The sequence below is a fragment of the Bos mutus genome, chromosome 28, assembly GCF_027580195.1.
Source record: "Bos mutus isolate GX-2022 chromosome 28, NWIPB_WYAK_1.1, whole genome shotgun sequence".
In the NCBI taxonomy this organism is placed as follows: domain Eukaryota; kingdom Metazoa; phylum Chordata; class Mammalia; order Artiodactyla; family Bovidae; genus Bos; species Bos mutus.
The window spans coordinates 5,587,681-5,605,758 of NC_091644.1; the positions used below are offsets into that span (position 1 = coordinate 5,587,681).

Genomic DNA, 18,078 nt, shown 5'->3' on the forward strand with positions numbered 1-18,078 from the left:
CCAAACATTATGAATCAAAACAAGGTGAGAGCAAACTATGGCTTTCATAATACACTATCAGTATATTTGGCCCTAATAATTCAGTTACCTTAAAGAAACCACAATTATTAAAAGAAAATCATTTTTTTGCTTCTATTCATGATGGCCATAATACTTGTATTTCTACCATCATTTCTTAAAAAGTATTGATTTTTTTTTTTTTAATTACAGTATTGTTTAGGTTTTGGTTTTTTGGTTGCAAATCATGTGGGATCTTAGTTCCCTGACCAGGGATTGAACTTGCACACCCTACAATGAAGGTGCCGTCTTAACCACTGGACTGCCAGAGAAGTCCTGTATTTCTACTGTCATTAATGTATCATATGTAAAACCACAGAAGCTGCAATAGAAGTTACTTACGGTAAGATTCATGAAGCTCAGGAATTTTTTGAGCATCTCTGTCATTATTGAAAAGTCCCCTTCTGGCAGATACTCCCGCACAGTGGTCACATTGATCTAAGGAAACAAATCAAAGGAACACTGGTCAGGTGGCAGGAACATGAGTGTGAACCTTGTTCTGTGTAGTTGGTTTTGGCACACATCCTATTTCAAACTTCTACAAGGTCCTTAAACTCCTTGGTTAATATGCAATTTCCTTTTCCACACTCTAACTTTTGTAAGCCTGTGAGTCCATTCCCTACCCCACCCTATCCCATCCTCAGAAAGAAAGGAAAAAGATAAAGCTGCCAAAGACTACAAAGAAACATTTATGTGCATATTTACCTTTGTAAATGCACAGAAAAATACCTGAAATAACAATGCACTGTTGGGGGTGGGAGTTGGGGGGGGGGGGGGCCAGGACAGGCAGGGATAAGAAGAGCAAGGAAATGCAGACTGAGAATGTATGCAAAAAGCTGATTAGGAATATGAAGAAAAAGATCAAGGAAAATTCTTCAAGTAGGCTAGGAATTAACTGTATCTTTCCAAAGGAAATCTAGTATCATCTATGGAAAAAAAAATGTAGGCAATGTTAGGACAGAAGATTAGGATGTTTCCCTCCCCTATTAGCAAGAAGCAGCCAAACTGTATATAAAGCAGTTTATTGTAAGAAAAATACATGGCCTGCTTAAAATGTTTTATTTCATTATGTATTTAAAATGCTTTAAAGATTCATAAAGAATAAAAGGAAAAAGCTCTTCTTAGGAGGCTCACCTATAATAAAAAGCACATACAAGAAGAAAAAAAAAGATGGGAAGAGGGATGCTTTTGATTTCATATTTGTTGATGAAGACGTGGAAGAGTACATATTACCCTCTTAGGAAATTTGCAACCAATCCCCTCTCTCCCACTTTTACAGCTACTCAGTAAAACCCTGCAGCTAAAATCCTGAGATATTTTACAATCTTTAATACTTGTATTTTAAAAATACACTGAGAATATATTGAAGAATATATCGCAAGGGCAACAGCTATGGTAACTAACTGCAGAGGTGAAGGAATGCTGGATTTAAAAACATTTTTAACCAACCGCAAGGAAAGGGACATGACCGCACAGTGGTGGGAAGAATAGGATGTTGACTGTGAAGATGGCTCAATAGAAAAGTGTACTCCTCTCATTCAGAATAAATAATTAGATCCTAGGTTTCAAGTGAAAGCTTCTCAACAACCCAAATCAAATCCTTTTCTATCAACAAATTACTGAGTACAACACAATAAGTAGCCAAGGCATGGGAAGGAGAGTCAGAGCGTTTATTTTAAAACAGTGTGCAATAAATGGTAGTGTACAGGAGGTAAGAAAAGGTGTGAAACGGCATGGCCTATATCAGAAATTTACAAACATAACCAAGGGGTATGACAGATTTTAATACTGGATCAACTATACTTCAATAAAATAAAATACTGGAGAAGCATTTAAGTTTGGAGTCTTATAGCAGTAAACAAAGCTATCATTTCCTAAATGATAGTCAAGAAAGACTGGCGAGAGTGAGACTGAAGAGAGTTAACATGATCAGATGTGCTCTTAAGGAAGTTAGCTATGGTGGTGGTATGCAGGATTTCAGGAATGGAGAGTCGAAAGCAGCAAGAACAGAAAGACCACAGAGAAGACTGACCATTAAAATGCACCAGATATATACTGGGTAATGGAAAATAACACCAGAGTCTCCTGGGCTTCCTAAGCATGCTGCACTTTACCTTAAAATAGCCCTTACTGCATATAACCACCTGCTTTCTTGTCTTTGCTCCACTTAAACACTGGGCAAACCAATTACTTTTAGATTTTGTGGAATCAGCTAGCTTTTTAGGGTTAATCATAATGATCCCTAAGGTAAGAAAGACATCCTGGGCTCTATGAATTAACAATATTGTCTACAACCTAACCTCTCTTTAGACACGAGAAATAATTCACATCTGAAAAAAACTCAATTTTAAGATTCATTATTTAAGAACATAACTGAAACCAGGGTGTATGCAAAATATGTAAAAATATTTAAATAGCAAGCATACCCACTCTTTATTTGGGGTTGGGGGGGGTGTGCTTTCCTCCTCCTTTTTGCTTGGTATGTGCTTTCCCATTTGCCCTTAAAATCTCTGAATTTTAAGGAAATAAGGACAAGGGCTGAGCTTGAAGAGAGTCCAGGAAAGGAAATAAAATTTGCAGGGCCTGTAGCACCATGGTAAGAACTCTGGTCTTGATCCTGAAAGCAGCTGTGCCAGTAAGGGCCAACAACGAAGTGGGCCAGTGTGCACTTAGCTCAGAGCCTTTCTACAATATGGAATAAATGAACAAGAAAGATCCAGAAAAACACACTGGACTTAAGACAAATAAGGTACACAGGAAGAACAAAAAGGACAAGGCAGAAAACTCGATGGCAAAAATGAGGAAATGTGGGTGGGTTGGTAGAAGCCCTTCATATCATGATTATGTTCTTTTCTTCTAGCCCTCTAGTCTTAAGAAAAGAGAAACTAGCCATCCCACTATACAACAGATCTCCATTCTTTCTTGCAACCCATACACCCTTGTTTGTAAGGGAAAAAAACCCACCTCATATTAAAGGCTTCACCCATAGTATCTCAGGTGAAGGTGAAGTTGCTCAGTCGTGTCCGACTCTTTGCGACCCCATGGACTGTAGCCCACCAGGCTCCTCTGTCCATGGGATTCTCCAGGCAAGGATACTGGAGTGGGTTGCCATTTCCTTCTCCAGGGGATCTTCCCAACCCAGGGATCGAACCCCGGTCTCCTGCATTGCAGGCAGACGCTTTACCCTCTGAGCCACCAGGGATAGCCATGATTTTTCATAGTTAAATCATGATCTAAATCTCACACAGTAATTCCATTTTCCCGGCCAATGAGTAGATCAAACAAAAGCATGTGAGCCAATGTTGGCCAAGGTAAAGGAAGTCTACTTTTTGCATTGGGTGTGGAAAAGTCCTAGGGAAAAGAAAAAGAAACCATTGCTCTTTTAACAAAGAGAAACAAAGAGGCCACATTCTTCTGCTGGGCATTATTTAACTAGGTGAGACACATAGTCAGCACAGGTCCATGAAGAAAGCTAGCAAGAGACAACACACAGAGGACAGCAGAGTTTAAAAGTAGAAATTACAAGTCCTTGATATCACTGAGGCTAAACTTTTCCACCTTAAGCCAGCTGAGCACAGGTCTTACATGATGCTCTTTTGCTTCAACCAAAGACATGTGAATTGATTCCTCTATCTATCAATCTGAAACTTTCTCATCAAAACCAATATACTCTTACTTTGAAATGTACCTTTCTAAAGTTCACCAAATATTTAAAAGTTTTTAACAGGAAGGAAAAATAAAGTAACAAGATAATTAAGTAACGATGTGAAGTGGCTGCAATGAAATTCTTTTACGATAACATAAAACAACAAACACAGAACTCTTACTTACTGGACTCTCCTGGCAGAGACACCCAAGAAGCAGTGCTGTGTATGAGGCCACAATGCAATCCTCCATGTGCTTGCCAGCATGCTGAAGGGCTGGAAGTATTAAACAGAAGACTAATAGTGTGCATGTGCATATATAGAAACCAAAAACCACAACAAACAAAGGCACCTAGGGAACCAGCAACTGTGCCATCTTTCCTTCAAAACTGCTAAACACTGATAATGGTGCTAGGAAGATGTAATACCCACACAAATTAACCAAATTAAAAAAAAAAAGACAATTCACAAATGGTAGAGGGACCTTAATATAAAAGCTAAAACCATAAAACCCTTAGAAGAAAACACAGGACTAAATATTTGTGACCTTGGGTTAGGACATGGTTTCTTAGATACAACACTAGGACCACAAAAGACAATATAAAAAATACGTAAGTTAGGCTTTATCAAATTTAAAGCTTCACCATCAAGAAGACAACTCATAGAATTTATCTCCAAACCAGGTACTTGTTAAGAATCGAGGCTCTAAAAATTCTTACTCAATAACAACAAAAGACAACCCAATTTAAAATGTGGGCAAAATATCAAAACTGTAAAAACCCTTAGGTATCATATTATTTGGCTGCTTCTCTTTACAGATGAGTAAAGAAAGGCCCAGGGAGGAAAAGCAGATCTTTCCAACAATGCACATATACCATTCTCACTGCTAGGAGTAGAACTGCTATGAAAGAGCAAAGCTTGTGTGCACTGAACTAGAGAGGCCATAAAATAGCAAGATTATGACAACATGAATTAAAAAAAAGTTTCACAGGGGGAAAAAAAACACATCTTTTAAAAAATAAACCAGTCAAATTAAATATACCTTTATTGAGGTCAAGTTCTTCATCGTCCTCCTCCTTCTTATTTTTCTCTTCTGCACCATCAGCCTTCTCAGTTGACACCCACTGTATCTCCCCACTCGTCTCCTGCCACTCCCCACTCTTGTCATGCTGAGTGGTGGGAGCATCTTTGATCAGTTCATCTGTTTTACTTTCTGCCAACTGTGCTGCTCGCTCTCGCTCAAGGAACAGCTGATAAACATTTTTGAAGATCATTAAAAAGGGATCACCTACCAACATCAATGTACCCAAATATAAGGCTCTATTTGCTTTTAAACATCACTACCCCTAAGAAGCATACTGTCTGGTAAAAAGGCTAAGTATCATAAAAGCCCTAGCTCTACATCCAACTGAAAGACAAAAATAAAACTATAAATGCTGCTGGGATTCAATTAAGTAAATTATCTACCAATGATGTATGCATTCTATTTTTAAGAATGAAAATCTCAACACTTTCCTTTAATTTGGATAATAACAGGCAGGAAGTTCAAGCAAAAAAATACAAATTAAAAGTTAAAACAGTTAAAAATTCTTTAAATCCAAGCAGCCTGGATAAATTAACTGGAAGGAAGAGAGGACACTGAATAAAGTTTCATAATATTGGGGGGAAAAAATGGCTTCTTTAAAAGAAATTTAAAGAAAGAAAAACCAAAGAAAGTAGAAAACAAGTTCTCAGAGAAAGACTGAGAACTAAATCTCAACTGCTATATTAACAATAAAAGTATAGTGCTTGCTTCAGCAACACATATAATAGAGAATATTAGCATGGTCCCTGCGCAAAGATGAAACCAAATTCATGAAGTGTTCCGTATTTTTTTTTTTACAACCAGAGATTATCGCACTAAATGAAGTCAGTCACAAAGAGAAAGACAAACACCATAAGATGTCATTTATATGTGAAATCTAAAACATGACACAGATGAACCTACCTACAAAGCATAAACAGACTCGCGGATACAACAGACTAGCTGCCCACAGGGAGGGGGACGGGAGAGGGGAGGACTAGGAGTTTGGGGTTAACAGATGTCAACTACTACATCAGAATGGATGGACACAAGGTCCTACTCCATAGCACAGGGAACTATATTGACTGATGGGATAAGCCATAAGGGAAAAGAATATGAAAAAGAATGCATATGTAACTGAGTCACTTTGCTGTGCAGCAGAAATTAACACTGTAAATCAACTACACTTCAATAAAAAAAAAAATGCAAGTACAATTGTCAATGGAAGTATACACCAAAAAAGTCTAAAAAGGGAACATACTAAAAAAACTCTTGCCTTCACTTATTTCCCTGTGCTGGCACAATGTTGAATGTACAGAAAGCATTTCATATATTTGCTAATATGATCTGGAGAAACCCTAAATTACTGATGACAGCTACCAGAAAACTAAATGCCAAGTAGATCTCAAAAACTTGCTGAAATATACAGAAGAATGGTATGTAACCTTTAATACCCTTAAGAAAGTAAAATGTAACTTGTATATAAAGCAGTATTTCTTAAAATTAGGTTCAAGAGGAACCCAAGATCCTTTCAGGGAGTACGTGACGTCAAAACTGCATTCATAAGAATATTAAAAGGTCAACTGACTTCTTTCATTCTTTCATGACTGTATGGTGGAGTTTTCCTGAATCTACACGCTATGTAATTATGCTACTGTTTCAATGGCTAATAGAATGTGTGCCTATATTTTATAGTTTTTTCAGTTTTGACTTCTAATTTAGTAAATACCAACAGATAAAACACACGTAAACAAAGCTCTTTGGAGTCCCCATAACTGTTAAGAGTATAAAGAAGTCTTGAGATCAAAATGTTTGAAAAGAGAATGACAGGCATCTAGTTGCAGATTATTTCCTGAAAACACAGTTCAAGCACTTCTAGTTTCAAAAAGACCAAAAGGATTAAAGGTTAGCAAAGACCTCAGAAAAAAATGAAAAGGATGGTTCATTATTACTGTCACTTAAGGAAATGACAAAAGTAGCTTGCGAAAAGATAAAAACTGTAATGCCAGCATTGTCAAAAAAAAACCCCAAAACCTCACATATAGTTGTGGGAGGAAGTATAAATGAGAGGAAAGGGAGTGTTTGGGGTGGGGTGAGTTGGGGACATCAGTTTTAACATATTAGTACATATTCTAACAATTTCTAAGTTAGGAAATTACTCCAAAGACATACATACTTTGAAAAGTATGTCCCAGTATTCAAATGCACACAGTCCTGGGCACAGATCAGACCAGTAAATGCTCGAAGACTTGAGCCAGATGGGCTAGAAGTTAATTCCTAATTTGTTGTTAATAATCTATCTTTGATTCATAAACAAATGGGCCTTATTTCTGCTTTTTGCTAACAGTATCTAATGAGTGACTGTCATAGCTGAAAACAGCAGAGTAAATGAAGTAATGGTACACATTCTAACCTCTCACTCAACTGGTAAAAATATCAGAGACAGAGAGAGGAGGCTGAAGGGAGAGAGAAGATGCAAGTGATCAAGAATTTGGACAGATGCAACAAACAAAGGGTTATGGTTTTAAGTTGTTGCTTACCTGCACTAAAGCCTGAACTGCATGAACTTGTCCAGCTATCCTTAAACTATCATCTCCTTCTCCACTACAGAAGGAAGAATCAAAAGAACATGATGTTTCCATGTTGACAAGACAGTGCCGATTTCGAGCACTATATTCCACTAGATTTATCAGTAGACCTAAACCCTACAAAAATGAAAACATGCATGTTACCACAGGTGAGGATTAAAAGCAAATGAACACAATATACGTCTCTCACAGGCAGCCAGAAAGCTAGCCAGTGCTCTACCATCTACATGGTTAAAAACCAGTATATAAAATGATGATCTTCGCAAACAAAGATGTTGTTTGCATCATCTTACTAGATCAAGTACGCATTTATGAAACAAGTCCCTCAAACTCACCAGCACTCGAATATCAAATCTCTGCTCCTGAGGTAGGTACTTTGGAACCTGAAGCACACAATTCATGGCTGTGCCAATCAAGCCATCCTGCTCTCCTGTTTTGGTGCTGCCCCATTCTGAAGTGGGGAATGGGGAAAGGATGAAATTATGGCAAACTATTAACACAGATATTAAAGGTTAAAAACATATAGCTTAAAAAATAGTTATTTCTTTATTAAAATATATTGTTGACTGTAATATTTCTAAGCCACAAAGCAGGTTCTAAAAATAACAGCTCTTAAAAGCAGTTAAATCTATACATGAATAAGTGAGTTACATGACAGCAATTTAAAAACCATTACATTGAGAGAAGAAACAAGGGAATTAACTTATTTTTACATGTAATATTGTATAATCTATCAATGAGAAGATATGCAGGAAATATGACTTACCATTATCATTAGTTAAGTTGAGCAGCACCCCAATGATGGCCCTCATGCAGTCCTCCACTGCTTTGCCCACGTGGTTAGTTACATTCTGCTGAGGCAGAGGCTTACTGTCAGGTAAGCATATACTGTTCTCAGCACGGTTATACTGCTTAATCAGCTCTTCACAATGTTGTAATGCCCTTAAGAGAAGACAAAATACAGACTATTATGCTCAACAAAAATAGTTATATTAAGAACTACTGACTTGGACCTTAATGCTTTATTTATTTATTTTTTTTCCTTAATGCTTTAAATCTGTCATAAAGGCTGCCAAATTAATCTTTTTCTACTCCAGATGTTATGTGAACTCTTTAATCATGTATCAAACATGTCTGATATCAAACTAGGTGCTAAATTTTATTTTGGGAAAATGATAATATAAATTTTTCTAAGCAAAGTGAAAATTATAAACGATGCAAAAGTTTATACTACCAACAGCTGTCCCCAATTTTCACAATCTCTCCAACATAACAAACCTACTACCCCACCTCACCCAAGGTAAAACCCATTAAAAGCCAACACTGAACACTTCTGAATTTCATTTAGATGTTTGTCCTTTAGAATGTAAACTCTCAGCAGGCAGAGAATATTACTTATATTAATATTGCATAATAACCTTGTATAAACAGATACTAAATACTTCATAAACATTAGAACATTTTTAAAAACATGAGGTCATTTAACTGACATGTTTGTCTCCTGGCAGTCATGCAAGGGTATCAGCTACATCTAAGGATTCACAAGATACTACCCAAAGTAACAAGGAAATGTAATCTTTAAGTGGTTCTAGTATTTCTGAGACTCTGTTTAAATCACTGAGTCCATTAACTTAATATCTACGAGATAATGATGAAATCCACGAACTGTGAGTTGATTCTTCATGTATTATATACCATGCAAAACCCTTAAAACTACTATGTCTAATTCCCCTCTAGCTGCTTCTTAAAAAACACTCTCTAATTAGGAAGGTATTCATGTCTAACTTAAAACAATGTGTTCAGATGTTTGGGGATGTTCGCCAAGATTACCATGCTGTTACTGTTAACTGCCTAAGTAGCACTGAAATAAATCTGTTGGGAGGTGAGAAGAGACAGTAATTGTTTAATTATTCAATATACTATCCTTGCATTTATCTGCGTTCTACTGAAAGCTTCAGAAAGTCTGAGGAGTGGTCTTCTACAAACATCCAATTCTAATGTCTACTGACACAAGTTCCTAACTACAAAGGTTCCTAACGTTGTTTTAGAAGGCATGTGTCAGGAGTCATTAAGTATATAGGAGACATCTTAAAAATAAGATACAAATTTAACTTGCACAAATACTCTTTGGTGAGACAGTAAAACAGTAACAGAACAACTAGAACACATACCTTAAGGATATTAAGTATGACACAGAATTCACAAATACAGGATGGAGGGAAAACCTACGGACTAAAAATAAGAATACTGGGAACTAGAGACTATTAGAAATTTGGGATTATGGGAAAACTGAATACTGACTGGACTTATAATATTAAGCAATTACTAATTTTTAAGAGATGAAAATGCTATTATGGTTATATTTTTAAAAGAGTCTTCTTTTACAGATTATATACTCAAGTATTTATGGATGAAACTATATGAAATCTGTAATCTGCTCCAAAATAACATAGAGGGTGGAATGGATAAGGTTATATATACATGGTAACATGACTGGCCAATGTTTGATGATCACATTCAAGCTGCATGTACAATGGGGCTTATCATATTATTGTCTACTCTTATCTCTGTTTGAAATTCTCCAAAACAAGAAGTTAAAAAACAGATAAACTTGAGTCGGGCTGTAGTGGGCCTTTGATACTAAGGACTTTAGACATACATCCAAAGATAAGAAATCACACAGATTTGGGAGTTTGGGATTATTTTTACATAACAAAAATCTGAGGAAGGTTAACCCACTGTGGTGTAACATTAGACAGGCTAGAGGCCAGAGTACCAGGGCAGAGATAGCAACAACTAAACAGACTTATTAGTAAGAAGCTGCTGTTAATAAGCTAGTACCAAGACTGGAGACATACTTGGAAACTTTATACACACTGAGGTGATATCATTAGCCCAGTGTCAAGAAAGCTGGCAGAGTGTGAAATGAAGGAAGCTACATATAGATCTGGGAAAACAGATATAAACAAACAGCAGAAAGCAGCTAGTAAAATTCATTTACAATAAAAATAAGGACTAATGCTTACTACTATATGCCAAGCATTGTTTTAGGCTTTACGTATGTATATTAACTCCTTATATATAGTACATAATCTATATTATATACAATATACAAATGATATTTTAAAATCTTTTTAGAATTAAAGTATTATTTAAAATATGTATCATATATAACTTAAAATATATTAACATATATACTAATTCTTTTACTGCAACAACCTTGGGTAGGTAGACACAATTATTACCCCCCTTCTCTAAGAACCTGTAAGTTCAGAGCTATTATAGGGCTGATGTTCTCAAGATCCAAACTCAAGTCATTCTGGCTTCAGAATCTGTACTCCTAACTTTTGTACCTTATTGCACTGCTTTTTGTTCACAAAACTTGACAGACAGAAGTACTTTATGGAGAAAGCTGACAATGGCACTTCCTTTAGAGTCAATCCAAATGCTTTAAATAAACAGCATGACATTTCAGAAAAACTTACTTAGCTGACGAAACAATGAGTTGTGAATCTTTATAGGCAATCAAGTAGCTTTGATTCTCTGGATTATGCACTGTTACCTAAAAGGGAAAATTTTGAAATTTTGTTCACACACAACACAAAGCACTCTAAAAGACATAAAGATGAGGAAGAATTAGTCCTTGTCGTCTAAAGGGAGTAACAACCCACATGTTCTAAATTTAAAATAACAGAGCTACTGCTTTATTACAAAATCAAAACACGACTGTTATAACTGCTTCCTCACCATTAATATATTCTGTACTATACATTCATTGTAATAAACTACCAAGCATTTTAAATGTCAGAAAAGTGCTGTCACTGACTTAATAAACTAATATTTTAAAGTTCTTAAGTAGATTCATTTAGACTTTAAAAAATTAGATGTTTATTTAATGTACTTGACACTCCAGAAGAAAAAAGGAACAATGTGAATTTCATCTGTGCCAAGAACTTTTCATTCACACTAGATTATTTTCCCATAGATGTTTCATGAAGTACTCAGCTAATCCAATCTGGTCAACATAGTCTATGCATCCTGAAATTCACTGGCAGCATAAATTCTAATCTACATTGAACTAAGTCATTCATAAAAGTCAAAAAACAGACAGACTGCATTACAATCTGAATTTGGATTAACAAAAGTGAAACTCTAGAGATATATAAATTATGACAGTCTCACACACAGAGCACATTTAAGATTAGATCATTTTCTTCAAATAGCTGTCCATACTTACGCTTTCTAAAACTCGTAAACATCTCTCTGCTCCCCATAATGAGGCTACTAGTTTCTCTTCATCCTCATCTTTACTTAAATGATCCACACATTCTTTCACTAGGAGAAAGGAAATGGACATAGATAAACATGTCTCATCACTTCAATACTTACCCCCTTTACTAACATTAAAAGTCATCTGTATACATGCTATCAATGTGTTGGAACCTCTCTGAACACTTATTCTAAGTTTTATACAGTGAGATGCTGAAATGTATGAGACTCTAATTTATAATAATTAACTTTCCAATATCAAACTATTAATGGCCTTTTCTTTAAAAGTTAAAAGATTTTGAAGATGCTACTAAAAGGAAGACATCTTTTCAAACTGATGCAATTATTCTTTGAAATATATGAACAGAATATTCAGGTTTTAAATAAAAAAATGTTGTATGTGTAATATATCATACCTTTATCTACAATATGATCCAGACCACCCAAAAGCCGTAGTTCTTCTTTAAACCAGTCTCCTGCTCGTTTAGAAGTAAGGGACAGTAAAGTCTCCATAGCTAAATGCCCAGTCTGAAAATCAGAAGCACCATTAATGAATATTGACTCTAAGTAGTAATTCCGAGGCAATACTTCTAGAGATTGCTTTTTTAAAAAAGGAAATTGCATGCTACCAGCCCACAGTATTTTTTTAATATAGTAAATGCTTTTTAAAAGTAAAACTAAAAAAAAAGTAAAACTAGTTTAAAACTGGTATCAGAACAGTCTTAAGCTAAAGAAGTGTTTTTATCCATTGGCTTGTTTTCAGAGAAAATCCATTATTTAGTCTATCACTTGCTAGTTCGATAAAATGTATACTGGTACCGTCATATAGGCTCAAGGGCGAATCAAAGGGTATATTTAACTGTAGATCAATACACTGGATTAATTTACCACAAAGGTTGTAAGAAGAAATACTCCAGAAACAAGGTGTGGGTGTGTCAAAATTTTTATCTGTTGGTAAAAACTGGTATCTTACTGCTTTGCTTTATGTTTTCTAACTATAGCAAATGAGCTTATTTTCACATATTTATCAGTTACCTGTAATTCTTTTAGTGTAAGTCCCCTGTCAAATATTCTTCCCTTTATATTCATGTAAAGTAGCTTGTCTTTTACTTACTGTTCTATATATTTTCTTATCTATTCCGAACAAAATTACTTTGTTTTTTTTTTTTTTAGGGTTTCATATTCACCAATTTCAAACTTTATACTACAGAGTTAGCAGCTTGGATACTTTGGCCTCTATGACAAAATTATATATAAACAATGATTTAGGACTACTACTGGAGGAAGCAAAGAACACTCAGAGCCATATTGATAAACCAGGCTAGGTTTTTTTCCATCCCTTCATTTGCCTTCAATTATTAATTTTACTTTTTAATTCAATTTCTTTTAAAAGGGCAACTTGGTTCCTGTGACAATAAAGGAACTTTAATATAACCAAAGAAATGCTTTAATGTAACAAAGCTGAAAAGACCTGGTTATCTTCACAAAGCTTACTGCTTTGAAAGATGCAAGTTTACACTAAGTCTTGCGGGCCCATTTTGAACTGAATATAAATCAGATATTTAGAAATGCAAAAAAACAGATCTTATCAGCAAAAAATCTTAATATTACTTATTTAGAAGAGATTTTATTTTATACCTTACAGATTTTATTCTGTACTTTAAAAGAACAAGGTTGATGTCCAAGGTGACAAATACAGATCTAGAATTCAACACCACAAAAATAGATATAATTTTGCTCAATTCTCATTCTAAGTCCTTGAAAGAGTAATGTAATAAGATCAGTTTGGGCAGGGTTAGCTCATGAGTCACAGCAGTGAAAATGAAGACTAATGAGGCTTTCTTTGCTTAAGAAGAAAAGGGCATAGTAATTTGATATTAATACAACAAACATTCGTAAGATCTGATGCAAAAAAGCAACTTTATTGTTTGTTTCTATAGGCATTAAAAAGGACTGTTTGGTATTTTAGGCTATATTCAGTATATAATATGCTACTATTTTAAAATAGCCTACAATTCAAACATTTTATTTGAAACTGGAATAGTTGTCAAAGAGTTAAAAACACAACCAAATCACTAATCAGAATACTATTCAGCAATTGTGAGCTCTGTTATTTGAATTATATTTTAATATTATAAAATTAATATTTAAAAATATCTTTCCATGGTACATCAGGAATAGCAACATATGTCAAGGAACAGGTTGAGTAATGAATAAAACAATGTGTAGGAGACAGTCACTGTACAAAACAATGTCTATTGTTAAAATTTAAAACGAACACAATACCCAAGATTAGCTGAAGGGTGGGGGGCGGGGGGCACACCGCATCCTAATATTAGCAACTGTGTGTTCTCGTTTTAATCATGTGAGTTAACTACTTAACACAGCACAGTTATTATACTGGTATTTCCCATCCTAGTAAATTCAATAAATGATGGGAAAAAATTCAACACGCAAGTTTATCATCTTTATTTAAGAGCAAATGCCTGGAAAGAATCTAAATGTTGGGAGAGAAAATTATAATGATGATAGTAACAATAATTTTTAAAAGCTGTATTTATTCAATTATGCAGCAAATAAAAATTATAGGCTCAAACATTCCTTTATAGCATTAAAAAACAGTATATGTTCTAAAAATGTTAACATTAAAAGTATGAATGTATTTTAAAATTAGGATACAAATAGTTTGGTGAGGTAGAATGATTGTTTATCCACACTTGAGCATAATAGCTATTTTCTAATCTTAGTAAGTGAAAGTACTAAATACATGTCAATTTTGTATCCTATCTTTTAATGTTAACTTGCTTTCCCCCTCAACTCCCACTCTACCTGAATCTATTCCCTACTCTACCTTAACTAAGAAGAGCAATAATCATAAGTCATTATATGGCTAGCACAAAGCATTCTGTAATTTTTGAAAGCAAATATTGCAGTCTTCAGTTTAGTGGACAGTAGAAAAACCAATAATTATATAATGTTGGAACTGTCTGAAAGTCAAGTATATATAAATAAATAATCTTATTTTTTCAAAATGACAAGGCCAGTTATCTTCCACTGGCCTACTAATCTTTGGGGATATTCTTGATTCTACGAGTTTTTAAAAAAGCCAGAGGAAAGTAAAACTAAAATCAACCAAAAGCAACATAATCATCTTAAACTTGGGGAGTTGTACTGAGCATAAGCATAGCCATGGCCATGACCCTGTGTATGAGGGACATTGCTCTACGGAGGGGTTCATGCCTAGGAATCCCCCTTTTGAGTCTTGGTCCCTTGCAGCAGTTAATCAGACATCCTGAGATACTCTGAAATAAATGAATGCTCACTGAATATGGCTCTTTCTTAAGATCCTTTAAATCTTTATTCCTAAAACCCATATAGTGTTAAGAATTCAAGTTCCTAGTAGCCTAAATGTAGTTCCTACATTTAAAAAAAACTGACATTTTCATTTTACAACCAAAGGAAGGAACTCACCGTTATATTTTCTAGATCAAGGTGCTTATTGTGTACAGTTTCACAGAGCCTTCGAATTTTTTCTTTGATTTTGTTCATGTCTTTTTCATTCAGCAGCTTAGCTGAAGAAGCATCTTGTTCCAGTTCTAGGAGTCGAATCATCAGATCTAGGCTAGCTCTATCAAGATCCATGTTTAAACGATCTCTACTCAGAATGTACATGAGGGCAGCTGTACAAAGGGACAGATTCTTCAACAGACCCAAAAAGGGGAAAAAAAGTTAATGTAAGCAATTAGTGACAATTTCAGGCAACAAAAGACTATTTTGACATTTGTTTACATTTAGAAACCTTGAAAATGGTTTATTCAGTGAAAATCTCCCTCTTAAAATATTCTAGGGAAATGTGATTTCAATAAATACATAAAGTACCACAGCTTAAAATTTTCCTTTCTACAGACTTTCTCTATACAAATGTCTCAGAAGTGTTTAAGTGGAATTATATTTTTTCTGGCCATTCTGTGCTAAATGAAGAGTTTACAAGACCTTTTTTTCAGCTATATAATCCTACTTTATACTTCACTCTTTGCTCTTTATAATATAGTGAAGTCAAATTTCCATTTAAAATCAATAATGTAAATGTATTTAAAAAAAATAAACACAGCTGAGTTTGTGTTAATACATAAACTCAGGATGCTCGAAGAAACATATCAGACTCATTTCTTTAAAATAAACCTATCAGGTCTGGTTGAACCAAGTAGTTTTTTTAAAAAATCATTAATATCATGTGCTCTCAAAATCATTCAGATCAGGTAGTTAGCACATTCAGCTTATAAACTCTACATGTACTGAAGGTGATATAGATAAGCATTAACAGAACAAAGAGGTCTATGTTAGAATATTCCCAACATTTGGGATATTCTGTACTTAAACATTTTTTCTATATATCTAATTGAAGTGTACTTGATCTTACATGAATTTCAATGCACAGAAACACAATTAACTATCTAAAATTTAAACTTTAAATCTCTAAAATTCAAACTAGGTTTCTAATTAACTGCTTACAGAGCAAAATATGTTTGGAAATAAGGCTTTAGAGATCCACTGCTGCTAAGAATATATATTAATGCTTTGGTCCTCTCATAACTTCGTAAGAAAGCACATTAATTCTTATTTCTCTTCTTCCTCATTGTTTTGAACCTGCTACAACTTGGTAACTGACTTATCTTCATTTGGGCTTATTAAGTGTATTGCTTTCAGTTTCAGAAGACTCAGTATTAGATTCTGTTACCTAATCTAGACTTCGAATATAATTTTCCTGAATAAAAATATAATAAAGCCATTTCAAATTACCACCACTTATGATTAGTAATGATTTTTTTCTAACTTTGAAAATGTTAAACCTAACTTTTATATGTAAATATGCTCTATTTTTTAAGAGAAAGTGTCAAGTCATAATAAAGATGAAGATGTGATTCCTCTTCACAATGGGATTCAACATCCAAGCAAAATATTTAAAATGTTAATATCTAAAGTTTTTATCCATGCTATTAATATCACAAAGTAGTAAAAGTTGTCCCCCCTCTTCCCCAAGTACTTTCTGATTTAAGGTAATCAATGCTTACAGAACTAAGTATTCAGTATGGTAGGTATGTCATGTCAGACAATGGTTAACAGTATAAACTGACAAGGAGGAAAAAATGTTGAGCAAATAGTCTGAAATGATTTATTAAGCAAAAAATCCTGGCATTAAGTTTTTCTAAATATTTAGCAAATATGGGGCTTCACTGGTGGAGGTGAAGAATCTGCCTAGCCAATGCAGGAGATACAGGTTCAATTCCTGCGTGGGGAAGATCGCCTGGAGAAGGAAATGGCAATCCAGTATTTTTGCCTGGGAAATCCTATGGACAGAAGGCTGGCAGGCTACAGTCCTTGGGGTTGCAAAGAGTTGGGACACAGCTTAGCTACTAAACAACAAAAACAAATTTAGTAAATATAAACTAGAATTCTAAAATAATGCTTCTCAACCCCAGAAACTTAAATACCTGATGATGCTGGGAATCATCCAAGGTTTTAAAGACCATTGCTACCATTCCATGTGCTCTCAGGTGCATTCGAAAACTGGGCATGGCACATTTAGTAGCCAAGCTAATAACACTGGAAGAAAAGAGACTAGGTGAAGGGGACTGAAAATAGCTAGTGTGTTTTGTTTTAATTTGCATAATACCTAAATAAACAATGGAATGCTCGGGGGTTGGGGGTTTATGTGTGTCAAAGCATTGCCCATGCAGATCACATGGGCAAACCAAATTTATTAAATACTCACTGATGCACAGTATGTGATTAGGTACGCTATATTAAAAAAACACATAATACACGACTGTCTTCAGTGTATCCTTTGTATTACTGCTACCATTAAACGCAAAAACATCTTAGGAATCTTCCATGTTTCTGATCCATAAAAAGTATAAATATATAATTGGACATATTCCAAATGACTGGATAATTCACTCAAACCAAGATTTTCAAACCATTATAGTATGCCAAAGATGATCCAAATCAAAACATGCTTAAATCATTTATCACTTGCTTATATAAAATCTGGTGCTAAAAAAGAAAAGATTCTTTGGCATAACACTTTCAAACATCTGGAAACTGAAGCCTATGCTATGCTAAAATGCTGTACCATCCAACTTTCTTTAGTCCATGTAGGATCAAGTCCCTTAAAAGAAATCAATCACATTTTAACATCACTGGCTATAACCTACACCTATGATAACAAAAATTGCAAATGTTTGGCTCCACTGAGCTAAAAAATTTTAATGAGGAGCATGCATACAATTTTCAAATATAAAAATAAGATCTTACCTAAGGCAACGTGTGTTTAGAGGCTGTGTGCTCTTTAAGCCACTTAACAAGTACTCAATGTCATCAGTGAACTCTTGGTTTTCACCAAATTCCACCACATCATTGAAGTGCTTCACGTGCTGAACAACAGTATACAACTGCC

At 34.7% G+C, this 18,078-nt stretch overlaps 1 protein-coding gene and 1 non-coding gene across 3 annotated transcripts in view; one reads left to right on the forward strand and one right to left on the reverse strand.

The window, feature by feature from the left end:
* WAPL (WAPL cohesin release factor) overlaps positions 1-18,078 on the reverse strand; it is a 77,709-nt gene that overhangs the window by 2,444 nt on the left and 57,187 nt on the right. For both annotated transcript variants that reach the window (XM_005909982.3, XM_070364887.1), the window contains exons 7-18: positions 17,937-18,073; positions 17,114-17,225; positions 15,093-15,320; positions 12,038-12,149; positions 11,590-11,687; positions 10,838-10,914; positions 8,119-8,294; positions 7,688-7,803; positions 7,305-7,469; positions 4,744-4,951; positions 3,889-3,977; positions 400-495 (exon numbers count right to left, since the gene is read on the reverse strand). In XM_005909982.3, the coding sequence (XP_005910044.2) occupies positions 400-495; positions 3,889-3,977; positions 4,744-4,951; positions 7,305-7,469; positions 7,688-7,803; positions 8,119-8,294; positions 10,838-10,914; positions 11,590-11,687; positions 12,038-12,149; positions 15,093-15,320; positions 17,114-17,225; positions 17,937-18,073 (1,614 nt within the window). The remainder of the gene's footprint in view (positions 1-399; positions 496-3,888; positions 3,978-4,743; positions 4,952-7,304; positions 7,470-7,687; positions 7,804-8,118; positions 8,295-10,837; positions 10,915-11,589; positions 11,688-12,037; positions 12,150-15,092; positions 15,321-17,113; positions 17,226-17,936; positions 18,074-18,078) is intronic.
* LOC138986151 (U6 spliceosomal RNA) lies at positions 5,472-5,575 on the forward strand. The gene has a single exon (XR_011463051.1). It is a non-coding gene; the product is annotated as a U6 spliceosomal RNA (small nuclear RNA).